The sequence below is a fragment of the Triticum aestivum genome, chromosome 4B, assembly GCF_018294505.1.
Source record: "Triticum aestivum cultivar Chinese Spring chromosome 4B, IWGSC CS RefSeq v2.1, whole genome shotgun sequence".
Lineage (NCBI taxonomy): Eukaryota > Viridiplantae > Streptophyta > Magnoliopsida > Poales > Poaceae > Triticum > Triticum aestivum.
This window is the reverse complement of record NC_057804.1, coordinates 662,868,648-662,887,428: the sequence shown is the minus strand read 5'-3', so window position 1 is coordinate 662,887,428 and position 18,781 is coordinate 662,868,648. Positions and strand designations below refer to the sequence as shown.

General features: G+C 47.6%; 1 protein-coding gene across 3 annotated transcripts; it reads right to left on the bottom strand.

The window, feature by feature from the left end:
• Positions 1–13,135: 13,135 nt before the first annotated feature.
• LOC123094005 (uncharacterized) lies at positions 13,136–18,614 on the bottom strand. 3 transcript variants are annotated; one of them, XM_044516082.1, is made up of 4 exons: positions 17,565–18,614; positions 17,193–17,315; positions 13,729–13,920; positions 13,136–13,651 (listed from the first exon to the last, which is right to left on the bottom strand). In XM_044516082.1, exons 1-4 carry the CDS (start codon positions 18,600–18,602, stop codon positions 13,604–13,606), a joined length of 1,401 nt encoding a protein of 466 aa, XP_044372017.1. In that variant the 5' UTR covers positions 18,603–18,614; the 3' UTR covers positions 13,136–13,603. The 3 variants fall into 3 exon arrangements, with proteins under 3 accessions (XP_044372017.1, XP_044372016.1, XP_044372015.1); XM_044516081.1 differs by having other exon boundaries at positions 17,193–17,678; positions 17,799–18,614; XM_044516080.1 differs by having other exon boundaries at positions 17,193–18,614.
• Between the last annotated feature and the right edge of the window lie 167 nt (positions 18,615–18,781).

Sequence of the window (18,781 nt, the reverse complement as noted above, 5' to 3'; positions counted from 1 at the left end):
GCCCTCCACGCCAGCCACCGTGGCAGCCCAACGTCGCCGCGTCCCGCACAACGCCGCGTTCCGGCCAGGGTAAATCGCCCCACGGCGATCCCGCCTCGCGAGAAGGAGAGAAAGCCCCGCCGCCGCCCATGCCGGGCGGGCTTCGCCCGCCGACACGCCCTGGCGGCGGCGAGGGGAGGGATGGGGAGAGGGTCGCGGTTCGGCGGCGGCTAGGGTTTCCTCCCCTGCCGCCCGTGGGAGCGCCAGAGGAGGAGCGCCAGAGGGGAGGGATGGGGATAGAGTCCACTATGAGTATTTGGAATATCTGGTACATTAACAAGATCCCGCCAGACGTAGAGGTACAGATTCACCAACTCGAGGCAGTGCTCGCTCGGCTAGGAGAAGGGGTGGTCTTGCTGCCTCGCTCACAACAACATCTGATACGACGCAACTGTCACCCCTACTGGAGAAGCTCGATACAACTTGAGCGAAGATCGCTCAAGGACTTGGTCGCCTCGAGAAAGGAGGGCCGCACCTAGAGGGACGGTTTGCCGACCTTGCCTCCATCTGCAACAGACAAAAGAAACTAGCTAAAGAACATCGGAGGCTTGCTGGTGAAGATCAGTGGCTTCTTTTGTTGGTTAAAAATGGAGGCAAGGTCGGCAAGGAGTCCCTCTAGGTGCGGACCTTCTTTCTCGAGACGTTGAAATCCTTTGGTGATCTCTACACATATTGTATCAAGCTTTCTCCAATAGTGATGACACTTGTGCCAGTGTGGGTGCTGTTGTGAGGGATGCTGCAGGACTACCTGTTCCTCTCAGGCGAGCCACCACTGCCTCCAGGTGGAGAATCGATACCTCTAGATTTGTGGGACCTCATTCCCATACCGGATCTTCCAAATAATCATCACGGACTCTATCGTAGCTATTGTTTGCTCGTCATTGATCGGCATCTCCCTCAGCGCCTCTTCGATATCTTTGGGCCCTATCGATATGTATTTTGTAGCTTTTCCGGGCGGGAGGACAAGGCTTGTGTCGAGGTGTTATCAGGTGGAGTGACTTTGAGCTTCTCAAGTAGAACACTTTCTCTAGCGAGGATACTCTGGAGCTTCTGGAGTAAGTGGCCGGAGCTCTTTTTACTTATGGAAATAGCAGCCTTTCAGGCTAGTCACATTGCTCGCGACATCTAAAAGAAGGAGTCAATAAAGCATCTTTAAAAAAAGTGCAAGCTGGTACGAGTCGTATACACATACTGGCAGCACATGACTTTGGCCTCTTCGCAGTCACCCCAACGTCGTCATGGTTTGAGCTCTTTTGTCCACTTCGGTCGTGTCGGTCAACATCGCCAGGGACGCGGGCTTTGGCACCGGAGAAGCTGAGTTAGCACCAAGATCACTCCCGGCGACAGTTAAAGAATTTGCTTCTAGATCAGTCGGCCTAAGAGTTGCTCCACGCCATGACTCCGAGACACATGCGAGCAAAACATCTTCAAGCTTGGATATACGTAGGAATTAAAAAGTAACAAGCTCTTTTTCTTTATTGTTTTTATTACTGTTTTTTTGCCTCCAGGTTCTGTAGTGGCGAAGCATCAGCGTCAACGGATCGTCAGGATTCTTGGAGCTGCGGCTATGTAGTGGCGCGTAGTCTGTGGCGCCGTACTATGCGACTGTGGAATGAGCGGCGGAGCACTCGGCAAAGGCGTCATGCGTGTATACTCCGCACCATTAGAGCTACTTCTCAACCTGCCTCGTGGCGGCGGAGGAGGAATCTTGCCGCCTTTGCCGTTCCTAATGCTGCTCGTCGAGGCTTCGGCGTCTCGTCTTCCCGGAGACCTCTTGGGCTTCTCGCAGTGTCCCCCGCTCCACTCCCACATCGAATCTGTGCTGGCGCCACCCCTTCCACCCATGTCGGCACCCACGCACCGCCGCTGACGCTTCGTACGCTCCGCCGCGTCTCATGACCACTTGGATTTGTGCCTCATCGTCTCGTCGCCGGCGCATAATTGGTGGATCTGTGGCTGCTGCCACCGCCGCCGGATTTTACGCTTCCGGCCGCCTGTGGCTGCGCCTTGCTATGGATTGGCCGGGAACTGGTCCGGACAGTCCAGGCTTATAACTGGCCAATGTATCCCTGCAGGATAGCCTACACACACAAAAAGCAATAGCTGATGGATGTTCTAAAAAAACAAGAACTGATGGAAGTTTATTGGTCCGATAAGAAAAACTGATAAACGACATCTTATTCTACTACTAAGCTCAACCTTACGGTATGCGTTTACAGCTAAATTTAATCTATGAAAACCAAAAAAAGATGAATGATTCCATCAGATAAAAGCGTGACAATGGTAAACTAGCGGAGCAGATCAAAATAATATGAAAGGCACTGACATAGCTTTACAGAATCTTGAAGAAACAATGTGGGAATCTTGAAGAGATTATTTAGGGTATAAGATTGAAAATATAGCTGCATCTCTCGCAGAAAGCATTGCTTTTGCATCTAGGAGTATGCTAACCGTGGGCACGCCGAACCAGTTCACCGTAGTAGAAATAAGCATAGCAATCCACGGAAGGATACGCTAAGAAAATATTGTAAAACTTTCTGATGCCCCCTCGAAAGTTCTCTCTATTAACCCCTTTCGCCAACTTCACAGTCATTGTTTCAAGTATTGGAGCAGATCTGCATATTAATGTCAACAAATCAAGCTGGCAATGCTCTCCTTTGAAGCCACATATTTCCACTTCTTTAAGATGAGGCATTGAGACACTTTGGATTATCCGGTTCTTAGGTTCCTTACAAGGACAGTTTCTGCATGCTTTTCTCTCCTGGAACAAATGAAAAAAGTGTTACAACGCGTCTTCTTATGCTATACTCCCTTCGTTTTTATTTACTCCGCATAATAGTTTGTGACCGAAGTCAAATTTTATAAATTTTGACCAAGTTTATCAAAAACAACTTAAACCTTGACGATAAAAAATTTATATGGGTATGAAAATATATATAATGATGATTCTCATGGTATTGACTTGGTATATGTGGACGTTAACTATTTTTGGTATAAACTTGATCAAAGTTAAGAAAGTTTGACCCGACACAAAACTTATATATATGCAAAGTAAATAAAAACGGAGGGACTAAAATTGGGGCCTTCTCTCCAGACCGCCTTGAGAAATTGCAATGAACAAAGTAGACTACGCATATAAGACATACAAAGAGCTAGCGTGAAGAATTACCACGTAGTAATAACATAGGTTAACATTAAGTCTTTGTGTAGCGGTTTGAACGTGATGCATCTTGAGGAGGCGTGACACGAGTCCTCCCGAAACATGCTCCATTGATGTGAGATGTAGCTCCAACACAGAGAAGTTAATAAACAGAAGTTTATCCATCTCTTGTGTAAAGTCTAGCTGTGCACCTATATGACCCTGAAAAGCAATTTGATATGATATCATAAAAAACCACTTTAGTTGCATTTTAGTGTGTAATCATAAGATTAATTAAGAAAAGATATTGAACCTACACAGGCAGACATGTGCAAAATCAGGACATAAACAGGAGGTAGATGTGACAATATGTATTTCCCGTTGTTAGTGGGTAACGTCGCCAGCCTTATGCCTTCAGGTAACGAGCAATGAAATACAAGACGGAACCCTGGGTAATAGCGCTGGAAGCGAATATCCAATTCTGAGCTCGGGCTCATCTGCGCCCGGTCAAGAAATAATTCATAAAAAAATCACAAAAATTCATAAAACTTCAAATTTTTTGTGCATGGTAGATAATTTGGTGTGTGAGGTGCACTCAAAATTTCAGAGCATTTGGACATTTGAGTAGCTCTCAGCAAAAAAGACAAATTGAGTCAGAATAGTATACGAAAGACCCGAAATTTGTCTTTTTTGCCTACAGCTACTCAAATGACCAAATGATTTGAAATTTGGACCGGGCATCACGCACCAAATTATCTACCATGCCAAAAAAATTGGATTTTTTTAAATTTTTCTAGAATTTGTTTTGATTTTTTTATTCAGGGCAGGTGCAGATGCTCCTGTGAACCAAAACGCCTCACTCCGCTGGAAGGAGATATTCTCCACCATTGGCGCCGAGATGGACATGATGAGTTCCGTGTTGGCCCGTACACCAAGCTTTAGTTGCTTAAGCACCGGAGTCACTATATCGCTGCTCGAGCATTCCATGTATACCCGGACATCAAGCTCCTGCAAAGACGTTGAGTGGATTGTGATGTTGCGTGTAGACTTACCAGCAATCAGCATGAGCATGCGCAGGCGCGGGCAGCGGTTAATCAATGTCGGAAGGTCGATAATGCTGCAGGAAGAGAGGGATAACATCTCAAGCGTAGAGAAGTTTTGGTCTGGCAGCTGCGTAAAGCATGTGTTGTGCAGGCTTAGCAGGACCGATGTGGCACAGTGGAACCATGGCAGGTGTGCATTGATTAAGTTCCTGACACCATTGATGTGTTGGTTAAAGTTGGAGAAGATGGACTCCTGCAGAGAGATCCTCACCACAGCGTGGATGAGGGAGGCGAAACGAGCCGCATTGATAATGTCTTCCCGAGGTATGCTAATGTCGAGGAGAGACCATGGTTTTGAGTACCGGGTGGTTAATTCGGTTACCTCCCGGTAACCGCGTTTCCCGCTCCCCCAAGGGAATCATGTATACCGGGCAGAAAATCCAGAACTTTTTGATTTTAAACTCCTATCGCCTAGTTAAATATGGTATATCTCTAACTGAAACACAAGCATACTTTTGTCGTAGTGGTTAGGATCTTTAACCAGCAGCACCTTTTCCTTTTTGATTTTTGAAGCTGTAATTAATAAAAAAAATATGAGCGTGGGAGGGTCGGACTCGCAACCTGCATGTGCGCAGCATCAGTGCAGACCTCTTACCGCTGCGCTAGCACCAGTGTAGACAACTATTTGTGATCAAGGCTTTTGTATTCTTTTCTTCAAAATTTTGAATTTAAATTTTGATTTTAAATTTTGCTCGATTTTTTTTCGGAATTTCGTGGGGTTACCGTGGAGAGACACCGTGAGACGGGGCCTCATCACATTGATCGAGGAGAGTGCTGATTCAACCAAGGTGGGGTCCACAAGGCGGAAGGCGACTGCGAGCACGCGTAGGCATGGCCAGCGGTCAAGCATGGCGCCAAGGTTGTCGATTTTTCCCTTGAGGCACAGCCTCTCGAGCATGTTGAAATCAGCCATTGGTGTCGGCTTGATGCGCATGAACGCAGCGTCCAACTCGATTGAGGTGGTGCGTCTGAAGCAAGGCATCTCATTGTCCATGAAAGGACATTCGGTAAACGACTGCGGGAGGATGAGGACTAGCTCTGCCGTGAGAACATCACGGCGTCACACAGCAAGGCATTAACTTGTTTGGGGCAGTCGAGGGGGGTTGGAAGACGGATGTCGAAGGTGGACACCGACGCTGGTGTTGAGGTGGCGAAGCGGGCGAGCGCCCCCTTGACTGTAGTGGGGGCGACATCATGAAAGGCCAGACCTGTGTGAGCGAGACTGGTCCAGAGGCCGCACCACCGGCGCAAGAGGAGGCCGGTCCGCACGATGGTGCGGATGCAGCGTAGGCCGGCGAGGACTAGGAGAAGCATCTCGTCGGGGACGTCGCTGATGAGGTCAGCTTCTCCGCCGTGACGGCGCCGGCGCCGGGAGAGATCCTATCAGGCGGTGGCGAGCGCCTGAGGCGAAGACTCCCCGATCGCGATTTCATCCGAGGAAAACGAGAGAACGCCGTACGTATATCGTGGAAAACTAACTCGTCCGTTTTGCTAAGATGATTTTTTTCTTTCACCGAAAAAGGCTTTCGCCCCGCTTTATAAATAAAGCAACCGCCACAGAGCATACATACCACACAGGTTCACACACACACACACCCAAGTCTCACGAAAAAGTACCAAGGTTCTGCTGAGGGCACAGCTCAACAAGCCCAAAAAAGAGGCAAACAACAACAACACATCGCACCCGACACCAGGGGGCTAATCGGGCTCCGGCGGTGGCGGCGGCGGCGGAGAGATGCGGACGGCCATCGATCGAAGGTCGGTGATGAAGGCGGAGATGGCGTCACGGTCCGAGGAGCGACTAAGCGGCCGCCAAAGCTGCAAGAAACCCGAGAATTTGTAGAGGGCGTCACAGGGCGACGAAGGGGAGCGCGCTGGATCACGAGTTTATTGCGAACGGTCCACAATGTCCACGCAAGGACCCCAACTTGCAGCCACCTAATGTGGCGAATGGACACGGGGGGACAATTGGAGTTCTGCAAAGAGGTCCGGGAAGTTAGTGTGGCACCAACTCCCGCCGACCACCTCGCGGAAGCAGCTCCAAAGAAATTGAGCGGAGATGCAGGAGAAGAAGATGTGGTTCGAGTCCTCCGGGACGCCACAGAGAGGGCAGATACCGGAGCCGGGGCCATTGCGCTTCCGGACCTCCACACCAGACGGAAGTCTACCACGGATCCATTGCCACATGAAGATGCGAATCTTCAGAGGAACCCGGGCGGTCCAGACCATCGATAAGGGGAGGGGTGCGGAGGAAGGGGCAATGGCCGCATAGAGCGACCGGGTGGTGAACAAGCGCGACGGCTCAAGTCTCCACCTGGTACAGTCCGGCCTATCATCCACAAGCGGCTCATGAAACGCAACGCAATCAAGCAACTCACGCCAGGCGGCGGATTCCGCCGGCCCAAACGGACGGCGGAAGGCAAGGCGCCCCAGATCAAGAAGGGCCCTATTGACGGAAATCATGTGGTCAACTGCAATAGAGAAGAGGGCAGGGAAGCGAGCCGCGAAGGGGGAGTCACCCGCCCAACGGTCATACCAGAATAGAGTCGAGAGGCCAGAACCCACCGAGATGGAGGTCCCAATGCGCAGCACCGGGAGAAGCTGAACAATGGACTGCCAGAACTGGGAGCCGCCCGATCGCTGGCAGAAAGCAAGGGGCTGACCCCGAAGGTATTTAGTCCGGATGATGTCCAGCCAGAGGCCACCCTGGCCCTGGGTGATGCGCCAGAGCCAACGGGAGAGGAGAGCGATGTTCATTCGCTTGGAGCACATGATACCCAGGCCACCCTGCTCCCGGGGCTTGCAGATGTCAGGCCAGCTGACCATGTGGTACTTCTGCTTATCATGCTCACCAGCCCTGTAGAAGCGAGACTGGATCTTGGCAATCTCCTTATGAAGGGACTCATGGAGGCTATAGAAGCTCATAAGGAACAGCAGCATGCTAGAGAGAGAAGAGTTCATAAGAATAGTGTGGGCCGCCTTAGAGAGCCATCTCCCCTGCCAGGGCTCGCACCGGGATTGGAGCTTAGAAATAGCAGGCCTCAAGTCCGCGGCAGAGAGGCGCGAGTCACTGATAGGGGTCCCCAAGTAGGAGGTGGGGAAAGAGCCCAGGCGGCAGTTCAGCCGGTTGGCGATAGCCTGAGACTCCAAGGGGGAATATCCCATTATCATGACGTCGCTCTTATCAAAGTTGATCTTGAGGCCCGACATTTGTAGGAAGCAGAGAAGGAGGAACTTGAGGTTGGCGATGTCCGTCTCCGAGCCTTCGACCATGATGATCGTGTCGTCAGCATACTGCAGGGTGGATATCCCGGAGCCCCCCGAGAGATGGGGGGTAATCCCACGAATGTGACCAGCAGCCCTGGGCTTATCAAGAATGGTGGCCAAGGCGTCAACCACCATATTGAAGAGGAACGGGGAGAAGGGATCGCCCTGGCGCACCCCACAGAGGGTAGGGAAGAGGGGACCAACCTCGCCGTTGATGTTAACCGCCGTGCGACCACAAGAGACCATTTGCATGACTCTGATGATCCAGCGGTCATCAAAGCCCTTCCGAAGAAGGACCTCTCTGAGGAAGGTCCAGCTAACCGTGTCATAGGCTTTGTGAAAATCTATCTTCAGAAACACCGCCTTAAGGTGTTTGGTCCGGACCTCATGAAGGACCTCATGAAGGACCAAAACCCCGTCCAGGATATATCGCCCTCTAATGAAGGCCGACTGGTTAGGGTGGGTAATCTGATTTTTTTCTTTCAGCGAATCGCAGCAGTCCACTATCGCGATCGCAGCAGTTGATGGCGTGGCGCGTACGCGTTGTCGTACGTCGACACGACGCGATGCGCACACATATATGATAAACAACAAAGTACAAGTCATGTAAAAATTGACATTACAAAACTGAGAAGATAGCAGAACATCTCTGAGCTTGACACCAACGCCCATCACCTGCGTCCGGCACCATCACAGCAGTCAACGAAGAAAAGAATGACAGATCACCTCCTCACCCGAGCTCAATGCGGCTACATCGCTGATTCGCAGCTTTGCGGACCTCCAAGGTGGCTCACCAAAAGTAAAGCCATTGTCGTTGAACGAATCAGACCAGGGCAACACTCTTGACACACCATCAAACTCCAGATCTGGCACCCCACCACGACTAAGACGCCGAAGGAGGAAACCATGCCAGCCATCCACGAACCACGAACCAAGCACATATTCCGTTTCCAGATGTCGTCGATACAGACCACAATCTGTATCCACTCCTAGACTACCTCCCAAGCTCCGCATCGACACTGGAGAAAACGCCGCCGCAACCATGGAGCACGAGGACACAAGTCCATCACGAGGATGCCGCCGCCGCGACGCCATCCTTACTTGAGTAGACTGGGAAAGATCCAAAGAATCTATATTCAGCACTGTCATCATCGCCGCCGAAGTCAAGACGATGAACAAGCTAAAAACTTAGACTACAAAAGAGTAAAAAGATCCACGCAAATGGATCCGGCGATCCCCCTCACCATGGACGACTGAGGTCGCCGGCGGAGGGGAGCTGCCAAAGGACGGCGCTGAAAGATGGGCTCTCCTGGTGGCGTCTAGGGTTCCAGCTACCAGGCACGAGAGAAAACACCCGTCATGTAACATCGCAAAAACTCTTCTAGGCCAGCAAACCGTGCATGTACGTGCAAACATCGCAGTACATTTTTGTTTTAAGAAATTATGCTTAAATTCAAACCATGAAATAATACAAAGTTCTTGACCCGTACAAGCACACTCTATCACATGCACATAGAACCATAAAAGTAGAGACCGCCATAAAATTACCAGTAAAACACGAAGATCTCCGCAGCTATGTGCCATCATTCCTGAACCTTGCGAGAAGACTCCCGCAACACAAGAATCTGCAACCAGACCCATGCTGGTCATCATCTTCAACTACGGCATAATCGCTACCGCGGTGTTTCGCCTTTCCTTTGCACCGGCGCAGGAAAGACAAATCAAAATCCAACTTCAAACATCCATGCCAAGATCCATGATTCAACCTTTTTTTGGTAATTATTTCATCTACTTGTAATACAAATCATTGGAAAACAAGTGGAGGAAGACAATGGTTGGAAAGAAAAAGCATAACAGAAAGGGTAGGAAAATAAAAGGGTGAGAGAGAAACAACGTGAAATTACCTAAAATGACTTTGATGAATTGGTGTGAGCGGAAAACCCTTGACAAGTTTTATTCATTGGAGACAAGGGCATGGTGTCCAGGACGTCCGATCTGAGTAAGGACAACTCCACCGCGCGACCCTATCCTGTCCGGCCCCGTCCGTTTGGGGCAAAACGGACAAACCAGGCGGCCCAGCGCGCCCGAGCAAACGGACATTTGTCCATTTTGTGTCCGCTTTCGACCCATCCGAGGCCCAAGTTTGCGCCGCTTTTGGGGCGAAATGCACAGCGCGCGGACGGGCGGGACGCGCGCGCTTGTCCGTCCCTGGCCCGCCTGTCGGTGACACAAAGCAACCCCCCCCCCCCCCCGCGGCCCCTTTGGCGCCATTCCCCCCAAACCCTCCCACGTCCCGCCCGTCCCACTCCCCCCTCCGTCCATAGCCGACACCCAGCCAAACTCCGACGGCCCGGTCGCCGACCCGCCCGGAATGTCCAAGAAGAAGAAGCCCAAGGCGCGAAGGAAGCCACGGTCGGAGTGCACGCCGGAGGAGATCGCCAAGTTGGACGTGGAATCGGCGAAGAGGAGGGACCGGAGGGTGGTCGTCAAGAACAACATCGCCGCGGCCAAGAGAGCGGCCGAACGCGCTGCGATTGAGGCCGCGCGGCACAAGGCCGACCTCGAGGAGAAGGAGGCCATCGTCGGCAAAGCGCATGCCCTTCTCATGCATGACATTTGTCGCCCGGCCGGTTTCTCTGGAGGGGCCGTCGGTCCGGCGAGCACAGGGTCGTCGGTCGCCCGGCCTCCGCATTGCCAGTCGCCGATGTCGCAGACCACGCCCTTGTCGCCCGGCTTTCCTCCGCCAAGGCACGACAGCCAGACCCGTTTCGGGGGGTCGCCGGACGTGAGCGTGATCGCGCCGTCCACACCGCGCCCCTCGGTCGTCATCGAACTCAACGTCACCCCCGGGTCCACCAGCGGCGGCCGGCCATCCGTCGAGATGCAAAGAAAGCAAGCACGGCCGCCGTTTACCGGCACCATGCCGCCCCCCCCGCGTCTGTGAGGGATGAGAAGAAGCGGCAAAGCAAGGACGAGCAAATGAAGCAATACCTAGAGCTCCAAACAAAGAAGCTTGAGATGGAGGAGGCGGCCAAGAGAAGGAAGATCGACATGAAGGAGGCGGCCCGGCAGAGGCAGCTCGACATCGAGGAGGCGGCCCGGCAACGGCAGCTCGACATCGAGGCCGACAACGTCAAGGCCAGGCAAAGGCAGGTCGACATCGAGGCCACCAATGCCGCCACTAAAGCGAAAGAGGTGGCCCTGGCGATCATGAGCGTGGACTTGTTGAAGATGAGCGAGAAGACGAGGGGCTGGTTCGAGGCCAGGAAAAAGGAGATGCTCGACGCCAACGGCCTGAACTAGGTCGTTCGATCGGCCGTGGCCGTTCTTTTTTGGAGACTGGCATGGTTGCCGCCCGCCCGCTGGGCCGCTGGCCGTGTGCCGGCGAAAAAACATTCATTTTGAATGCCGGCTGTGTTGCCGGCCGCTGGCTGTGTTGCCAGCGAGGACAACCATTCATTTTGGAGGCCGGGTTGTGTTGCCGGCCGCTGGCTAAATGCCGGCGATGGACGTGTAGGCCGCTGGCTTTGTTGCCGGCGTGCGTGATGAACTGCGGCCGTAGGGCTTGGCATTTGATATGTTTCGCTTTTTTTTAAATAGACGCGGACAGGATGGGGTAAAGGATGCGGCCGCACGCTGGGCGCACGGCCACCGCATCCCCGAACAGGCCCGGACACGACGCCATCTCCCTGCCCAAACGGACAAAATCCGGACAAAACGGACGTCCGTTTGGGGTCGCGCGGTGGAGTTGGCCTAAATGACTGAGATCAACTCTAGCGAGCGAGCGAGCGATCTATCGATCCATGGGATTGATTGGCCCATCAAGAAACGACCCCAACGAAATTAATTCATAACCGGAGGGGCCACTCCTCCCTCCACGCTAAATAGAATTAATAATTATGGGGAAAATGTCTTAGCCATCGATCTGAATGGGTGGCTTGGATCAGCTCCAACGAGGTGTCGATCCATGAGACAAGGGTATCAACCAATCAGCAAACAAAATTAAAGTGACGCTCCATGGGATGGGACACGGATATCAACCAATCATCAGCAAGCACAAAGTCAAAGTGGGATGTGTGGCCGAACCAACAGTCAGACAGACAAAATCCTCAAACGCACGCCGCATCACCTCCTTTTTTTTCCGTCTCTCCCACGCATCCTCCACCTTCCAGCCCCGCCACCACGCAACGCCGGCCTCCGCCATCTCCCAACAACCAGCGCCGTTGTTTGTTTGTTTGTTCGTTCAAACTGGACCACGCTCTTAAAATATAATTATTCTAACTTTAATAACGAAAAAAATCTCAAAATACTAATAAATTAAAATTCGAAATAAATATATCTTTTAACAATTAAATATTTCAAAAAATAATAAGTCTCTAAATACTAATAAATTCAAAAAAATATTAATTTAATAACTTAAAGTCTCGAAATTCATTACAATGGCTCAAAATAATAATAGATTCAAAATAAATATTCTTACTTTAATAAAAAATGTCTTAAAAATCATTAAAAACTCAAAATAATAATTAATTCAAAATAAATATTGTTTCTTTAATAAATAAATGTTAAAAAAAATAAAAAGTGTCATATTTATAATAAATTCAAAATAAATATTATTAATTTAATTACCAAAAGTCTCGAAAAATAAAATACAAGTCAAATAATAAAATACTGCTATATAGGCAAAACAAGGGAGAAGATTTTTGCGGAGAAAGGAAGTTAAATTGTTTGAGAAACAAGTGTGTGTATACAGGTGGGCTCACCAATTTGTGGCATGTTAGAAAACCAACGCCGAAACTTATGAAGTTGTCATACCAAATATGCCAACGCCCCCACTATTTGGGTGTTGGCTCAAAATGGGGCGCCACAAACTTAAGTTTTGGCTAGCCATTTCTCTACTAGTGTAGTCAACCACTTGAAAAACATGGGGTATTGGTCATCTTTGATGTTTCTACTAAAATGTGACGACTAAATTCATGAAATAAACTTGAAAAACATGGGTCCGCTGAATTGTTTCGTCATTAATCACCAAAACCCTATTGGGATATATAAGGGCCCACTAATAATATGCAAACACTTCACCAATACATGGCAACCATCACGATGATTTGAAAAAAAAATCAAATGTGCTAAGGAACTAAAAAGGGTTTAAAACAAGAATGAGACGAGATCGAGTAAAGATATAACAAATAGTTGAATCTCCCATACGGTTAACATTCATTGAAATTTTACAGGTAAGAGCATATTCCACATTAAGCATGGCATGAGACCTAACAAACATCTTGCATCCCCCTTATGGAAAAGATTCTTGTTGCACTCAAAACTTCATGTTTTTTTGGAGAGAAACAAAGCTCACATGTTTTGAATCGTTCTCATAGCCACTTTTCAGGATCACCTTGCACCTAAGAGCATTGTGCCAATTTACCCGAGCTGAGATAAATGAAGGAGTTGAGGGGAGGATGACAAAAACATATGATGTAAATACTCTTGGCGCAATCTCCAATGCCACTAGGATTAATATCATACATCATCCCGACGGTCGAAACAACAAGCATGAGATGAAATTGAGTAAAGAGCAAACAAATAGTTGAATCTCCCATACAAAAGCCATTCAAGGAATATTACAGGTAATAGAAGTTCCACATTCAGAATGGTATGAGACCCATCACACAACTTGCATCCCCTATATGGAAAATATTCTTGCCACTCCCGAAAACATTTCTTTTAGGAAACAAACAAACACCACATGATTTCAGTCATGCTCGATAGCCTCTTTTTCATGATAACCTTACATCTGGGAGCATGGTACCAATTCCCCATTGCTAAGATAAACGAAGGAGTTAACGAAAGGATGACCAAAACAAATTCTATAAATACTCTTGGCGCAATCTCCAATGTCACTTGGATTAATCTCATGAGTTAGCCTGATGGTCATTCTTGTAAGCATTGGAGCCCAACTTAGTATCATTGTCACGAAATCAATCTCATGATCCCCTCCTCCGAAGTTGTAAATTTCCACTTCTTCAAGACGCATCAAGGAGATACTATGGCTCCTCTAGTTCTTGGGCTCATTACAAGGACAATGTTTAACGCATTTTGACATCTAGGAAAATAAAAACGTTATAATGTATTTTAGACAAGTAGTATGTGTGTAACTATATAAGCAACATGGATAATTACCTCAGACCAACTGCATAGTACAACTTTAAGCCTTTGTATACGAGTTTGAAGGTGATGCATCCCAAGGATACGTGACACAAATGCTGCTAAAACATGTCCCTCTGCATTGAGATTTAGGGCCAATATTGGAAAGTTGGAAACTGGAGGTTTCTCCAACTCCCTAGCAAAGTTCAGCACTGGACCAGACTGATCCTGCAAAATAATATAATTATTTGGATTGTTGTATATCATGAAATTCTTATATATATTACTTTCGTAAGCACATCCAATAAATTGAAAAGGTGGGTCGTTTATAAGTAAGTTGTCTGAATTTTTTAGAGAATTTAATCACTTATTTCACTGGCCTTATAATTGCATCTAGGAACTTTCGTGTTCCTGATTCATAACATGACTTGCAAATGAGATAGTACTACCGGTGAGCTTACTACGAATTTTTTTGGCTCAAATAATTGGAAGTCCTAGAAAATGGGCAACGTAACTAGGATAAGAAAAAAACACTGAAATGCAACATAAAAGCTTATTGTGGCGGATATATATAATACATGTAGAAGTATTTCCTTAAATGAAAGTATTGTAAACTAAATAGACTATGGAAGAAGAAGATTGCCAAAATTGAATATTTGGGCACACATTATAGGGAAGTCGCACACATTATGAAGAACAACTATAAAGTAGTACAATTTTGGAATGTTCCTCATGGTAGTATTGAAACTTGGGTTGTGGCATGTAATTATAGGAGGGGCAAGCACCCCAAGACATCAGTGTCTCGATGAATTGCATATTCTGGAATGTTTGGCGCATTAATGCCCTAGGTAGAAAGCCCCTTATTATAGACTTTATCAATAAGACTCATGTCTGACTCATATTTGAAGTCTTTAGTTGATAGGAGGAATTTTGATGGGAACCATCAGTTTCTGCTTGTGGCATCTTGGTTGGAGTAGATGTAGATATCTTTGATGTGATTAAATGGGGCGTTGCTCAATTCTATATGTGGCTTGCACCCTTATGATGAAAAGCAAGAAATACAATTATAGTTGTTATTGTTTATGGATCCCCTTATGAGGCATGCAAAGCGTAATTTCTCTCTGAGCTTCATTCATTATTTATATATATTCAAACTCCTACTCTAATTTGGGGTGACTTTTGACCTGGTTAGAGTTAATCATATAAGAGCAATGGGGTCATCAACCATAGATGGAGAGATAACTTCAATACTTGGGTGGATATATGGAGTTTACTAGAAATTAAGCTTTCCTCTAGGAAATATACTTGCGCTAATAACCAGGTGGGCATTATTATGTCCACTATACATAGGATGTTTCGTGATACTGACCTAGATATTTTCCGTTTAGATTATTGTAATGCCCTTCCAAGAATGGGAAGTGACCACACTCTCAAAGTATGGGATTCTGGTATTAGTAAATAAGCTAGAACTACAAGCTATAAATTTGAGAACACGTGTCTCCTTAGGGAAGATATTAAAGATCTAGTAGAGAAAATATGGAATACACCTTTCCTAGGTGGGTCATCCATTGAGTTGTTGCAAGAGAAAATTTCAAAACTTGGAAAGACTACAGAAGGGTGTAGTGCCAATACACAGGTTGAGTTGAGAAAACTCAAGAAGACACTTATGGAGGATTATGATAAATTGGTTATTAAATCGGAAATTGTTGAGATCTTTGGAGCAAGAACACATAGAATGGAAGAGATTCACCTATAAATGAAAACCACTAGTTGAAAGAGGAGACCAGAGCTCATGAGAGGTCTAGGGCTAGAGAAATTAAAGAGGGTGTTAGGAACACTGCATATTTTCATGCAGTGGCCAACCATAGAAGGAGGAAAACATTAATTCACTCTCTGGATGGCCCTAATTGCCCTGTCACTGAAATTTTAGACTTCCTCGATCTAGCTAGTAATTTTTAATAAAGATCTTTTCAAAGCCAAGGGTAGAAAATGATTTACTCTCAATCAACATTTCATCACTATAGAAGAGAGAGCCTCTAATGCTACAAACGATTTGCTGCAATCCTTTTTATTGGGGAGGAAATTAAAAAAGAAGTGTTTGATTCTTATGCTGATGGGCTCCACGACCTGAATGGCTACCTTTCTTTTTCTATGAACAGTTTTGGAATCTAATCAATTATGATATGATTAAGATATTTGAAGATTCTCATAGGTTGAATTTGCTTTTCTAGCTTTCATTCCAAAGGATGTTGATGTCACTTCCATGAAGAAGTTCATTCCCATTAGTTTACTCAGTTGTAGTGTAAAAGAATATTATTAAGGTTTTAACTAATTGTATTAGTGATACGATACAAAGACGCATAGGCAGTAATCACTCTGCCTTTCTTATAGGTATATTCATATTCGAAAGTGTGGTGACTACATGAAGTGCTGCATTTTTTACATTCCAGTAATGCGGAAGGGCTAGTTTTCAGACTAGATTATGAGAAGGCAATTGATTTTATTAACCCAAATTTAGTACCTGGATTAACAAATATTAGATGCTTTGGTGATGAATGGGTATCCTGGATACATGCTATTACTAGGGTTGGGTTTGTAGGAGTGAATATTAATGGTTGTGGCCCTGTGATTTATTCACCACCAGTCTGGGCGTCAGACAAGGGGAACCCCTTTCACCTCTCATCTTCAATATAGTAGTAGATTTGCTATCTATGATGCTTGCTGAAGTTGTCTTTAGTGATTTGATTATTGGTTTGTGCCTTGCAGTGTTCCATGGAGGGTTCGTGTGCCTCCAATATGTTGATGCCACAATCCTTTTCCTACAAAAGGATCTGGGCAAAACCGTAAAATTGAAAATGGTGATGTCCTTCTTTGAATATATCTTTTGCATGAAAATTAACTACGGCAAAAGTGCACTAATTCTGATAAACATGTCGGAAGAGGACACCAAGGAATATGCAGAAGCTTTAGGTTGCAAAAAAAGCAACTTCCCTACTAAATACTTAAAAATCCCTATTCGTTATGATAAATTGTGGAGAGAAGGCATTCCACCCTTGATGGACAACATTATTGAGAGAATAGCCGGCTGGAGAGGAAAGCTGCTCTCTTACAATGGAAGATTAATATTAATTCATGGTTGCCTACCTACTATCCACATATACCTTTTATCAATTTTCCTAATTCTGAGTTAATCAATACACAGATGACTCATTGTCTGTCGAATGACTTTGAAGGCCTTAGGAAACTGCATTTAGCTAACTTGAGACTTGTCTATAGGAAGAAAGAGTTTGGTGGTTCAGGTATCTCCAATCTCCAAGAGATCAATCTATGCCTCCTAGGATCATGGATCAAGAGATAATATGAAGGAAATGGGAAATGGAAAGCCACCAAAAGGACATATCCTAAATAGCATCCAACTGATAAAATATTATTTGAGAAAAAATCCAGGTAATTTAAAAATAGTAAAACACGTGAAAATATAGGTTGAATAAGAGACATACCTGCGCAGATATTTGCAAACATAGGACATGAACACGAGGGGGCTGCGAACATGCATCTTTCCCTTCCTTGGTGAGCCCTTCATCTTTGTATTTGTAGTTCTCTACCGTATCGACCCTCAGGCTCTGAAGTGACCAAAAACCAAACATAAGGGCTAACTTTTTATATGAAAACCAATAGGAGACCTTCTCCACCATTGGCGCCCAGATGGACACGTTGATGTCTGAGGCAGCATCAACACTGAGCTTCAGTTGCGTAAGCAGTGGAGTCTCTATGTTGATACCCTCACATTGCCCTTCATCGATACTAAGCTCAAGCTCTTCCAACGATGTTGAGCGGATTGTAACAACTTGTGCAGATCTATCTGCGTTCACCTTGAGCACGCGTAGGCGTGGACAACGGGCAACCATGGTGTCAAGATCGAGGATGGTGCAACGGTAGTGTTGGAGGGACAACCTCTCAAGTGCCAAGAATTTATCTTCCGTCACCTGTGTGAAGCAGACAAAGAACAACCACATCTCGATCGACTTCGTGCGAGGAAAGCATGGCAACTCAGCAGTAAAATATTTGTTGAAGCTATTAACAAGGACTAGCTCTTGTGGAGAGACCCTTGCCGCAGCATGGAGAAGGGAGGCAAATTGAGCTCCATCAGCAGTGTGTCCCCCACTATAGAGCTCGAGTTCGATGCGTAAGAGGGACACCGTGAGTCCAAGCGCCACAGCAGCTTCTAGTGCAGTGAGCGACTCTTCGAGCAAGACAGGCAAGACCCCACGGCAGGTGACCCTGAGCACGTGCAGGCGCGGGCACTGGTTGAGACAGGCGCCAATGTCAACAATGTTTCCGGAGAGAGAGAGCCTCTCAAGCGCATGAAGGATCTGGTTGGCCGGCGGCTGGATCTGGATGAAGTATGTGTCCAGCTCGATGGAGGTGGCATGGAGGAAGCAAGGCATGGTGATTTCGACGCGACGCCCTGGCTTGCTTATAGAAGACCGCGGGAGGACGAACATGAGCTCCTCTGGCGAGAGCCGGACGGCCTTGCACAACAACTTCTTAGCAAGCGCTTCGTCGTGCCTGGCAGCCTCCGGCGGCACACTCCTCATGAGACGGATGTCGAGGGCAGAGACGGACATACCTGCACGGCGACGCGCGACGCGGGTGAGCGCCGCCTGCACCTTGCCGACCGGGACGTCGTGGAAGATGAGCCCGAGGAGATGGATCCAGAGGTTGCGCCACCGGCGCGCGAGGATGCATGTGCGTGCGGCGGCGCGAGCGCAGCCGAGGCGCGTGAGGATCTGGAGGAGCATGTCGTCCGGGAGCGTGCTGATGAGGTCATCTCCTCCCGTACAACCCTGTGCTGGTGGCGGCGGTGGTGGGGAGTGCCTAATGCGGCGGCGGGATCGGGGGACCTCCATTTAGGATTCGGGAGCGATGGGAAACTGGAACCCTAGATAGGCAACCCCGCGTGGATATATAATAGCGGCCCATCCGTCACGCAGCCCATTGCGGCCCGCGAAGCAATAATATCCACCTTTCGTTCTTTTACCGGATATATAATAGGCAACAAATCCTCAAAAGAATAAACTAAAATTAT

Excerpts from the sequence above, each read along its gene's own strand:
- LOC123094005 (XM_044516080.1), bottom strand. The coding sequence starts at position 18,602 with ATGGAGGTCCCCCGATCCCGCCGCCGCATTAGGCACTCCCCACCACCG. Across the intron at positions 13,921-17,192 it reads GTTTGCAAATATCTGCGCAG|GATCAGTCTGGTCCAGTGCT; the intron begins GTATGTCTCTTA and ends ATTATTTTGCAG. Across the intron at positions 13,652-13,728 it reads TACTATGCAGTTGGTCTGAG|ATGTCAAAATGCGTTAAACA; the intron begins GTAATTATCCAT and ends TTATTTTCCTAG.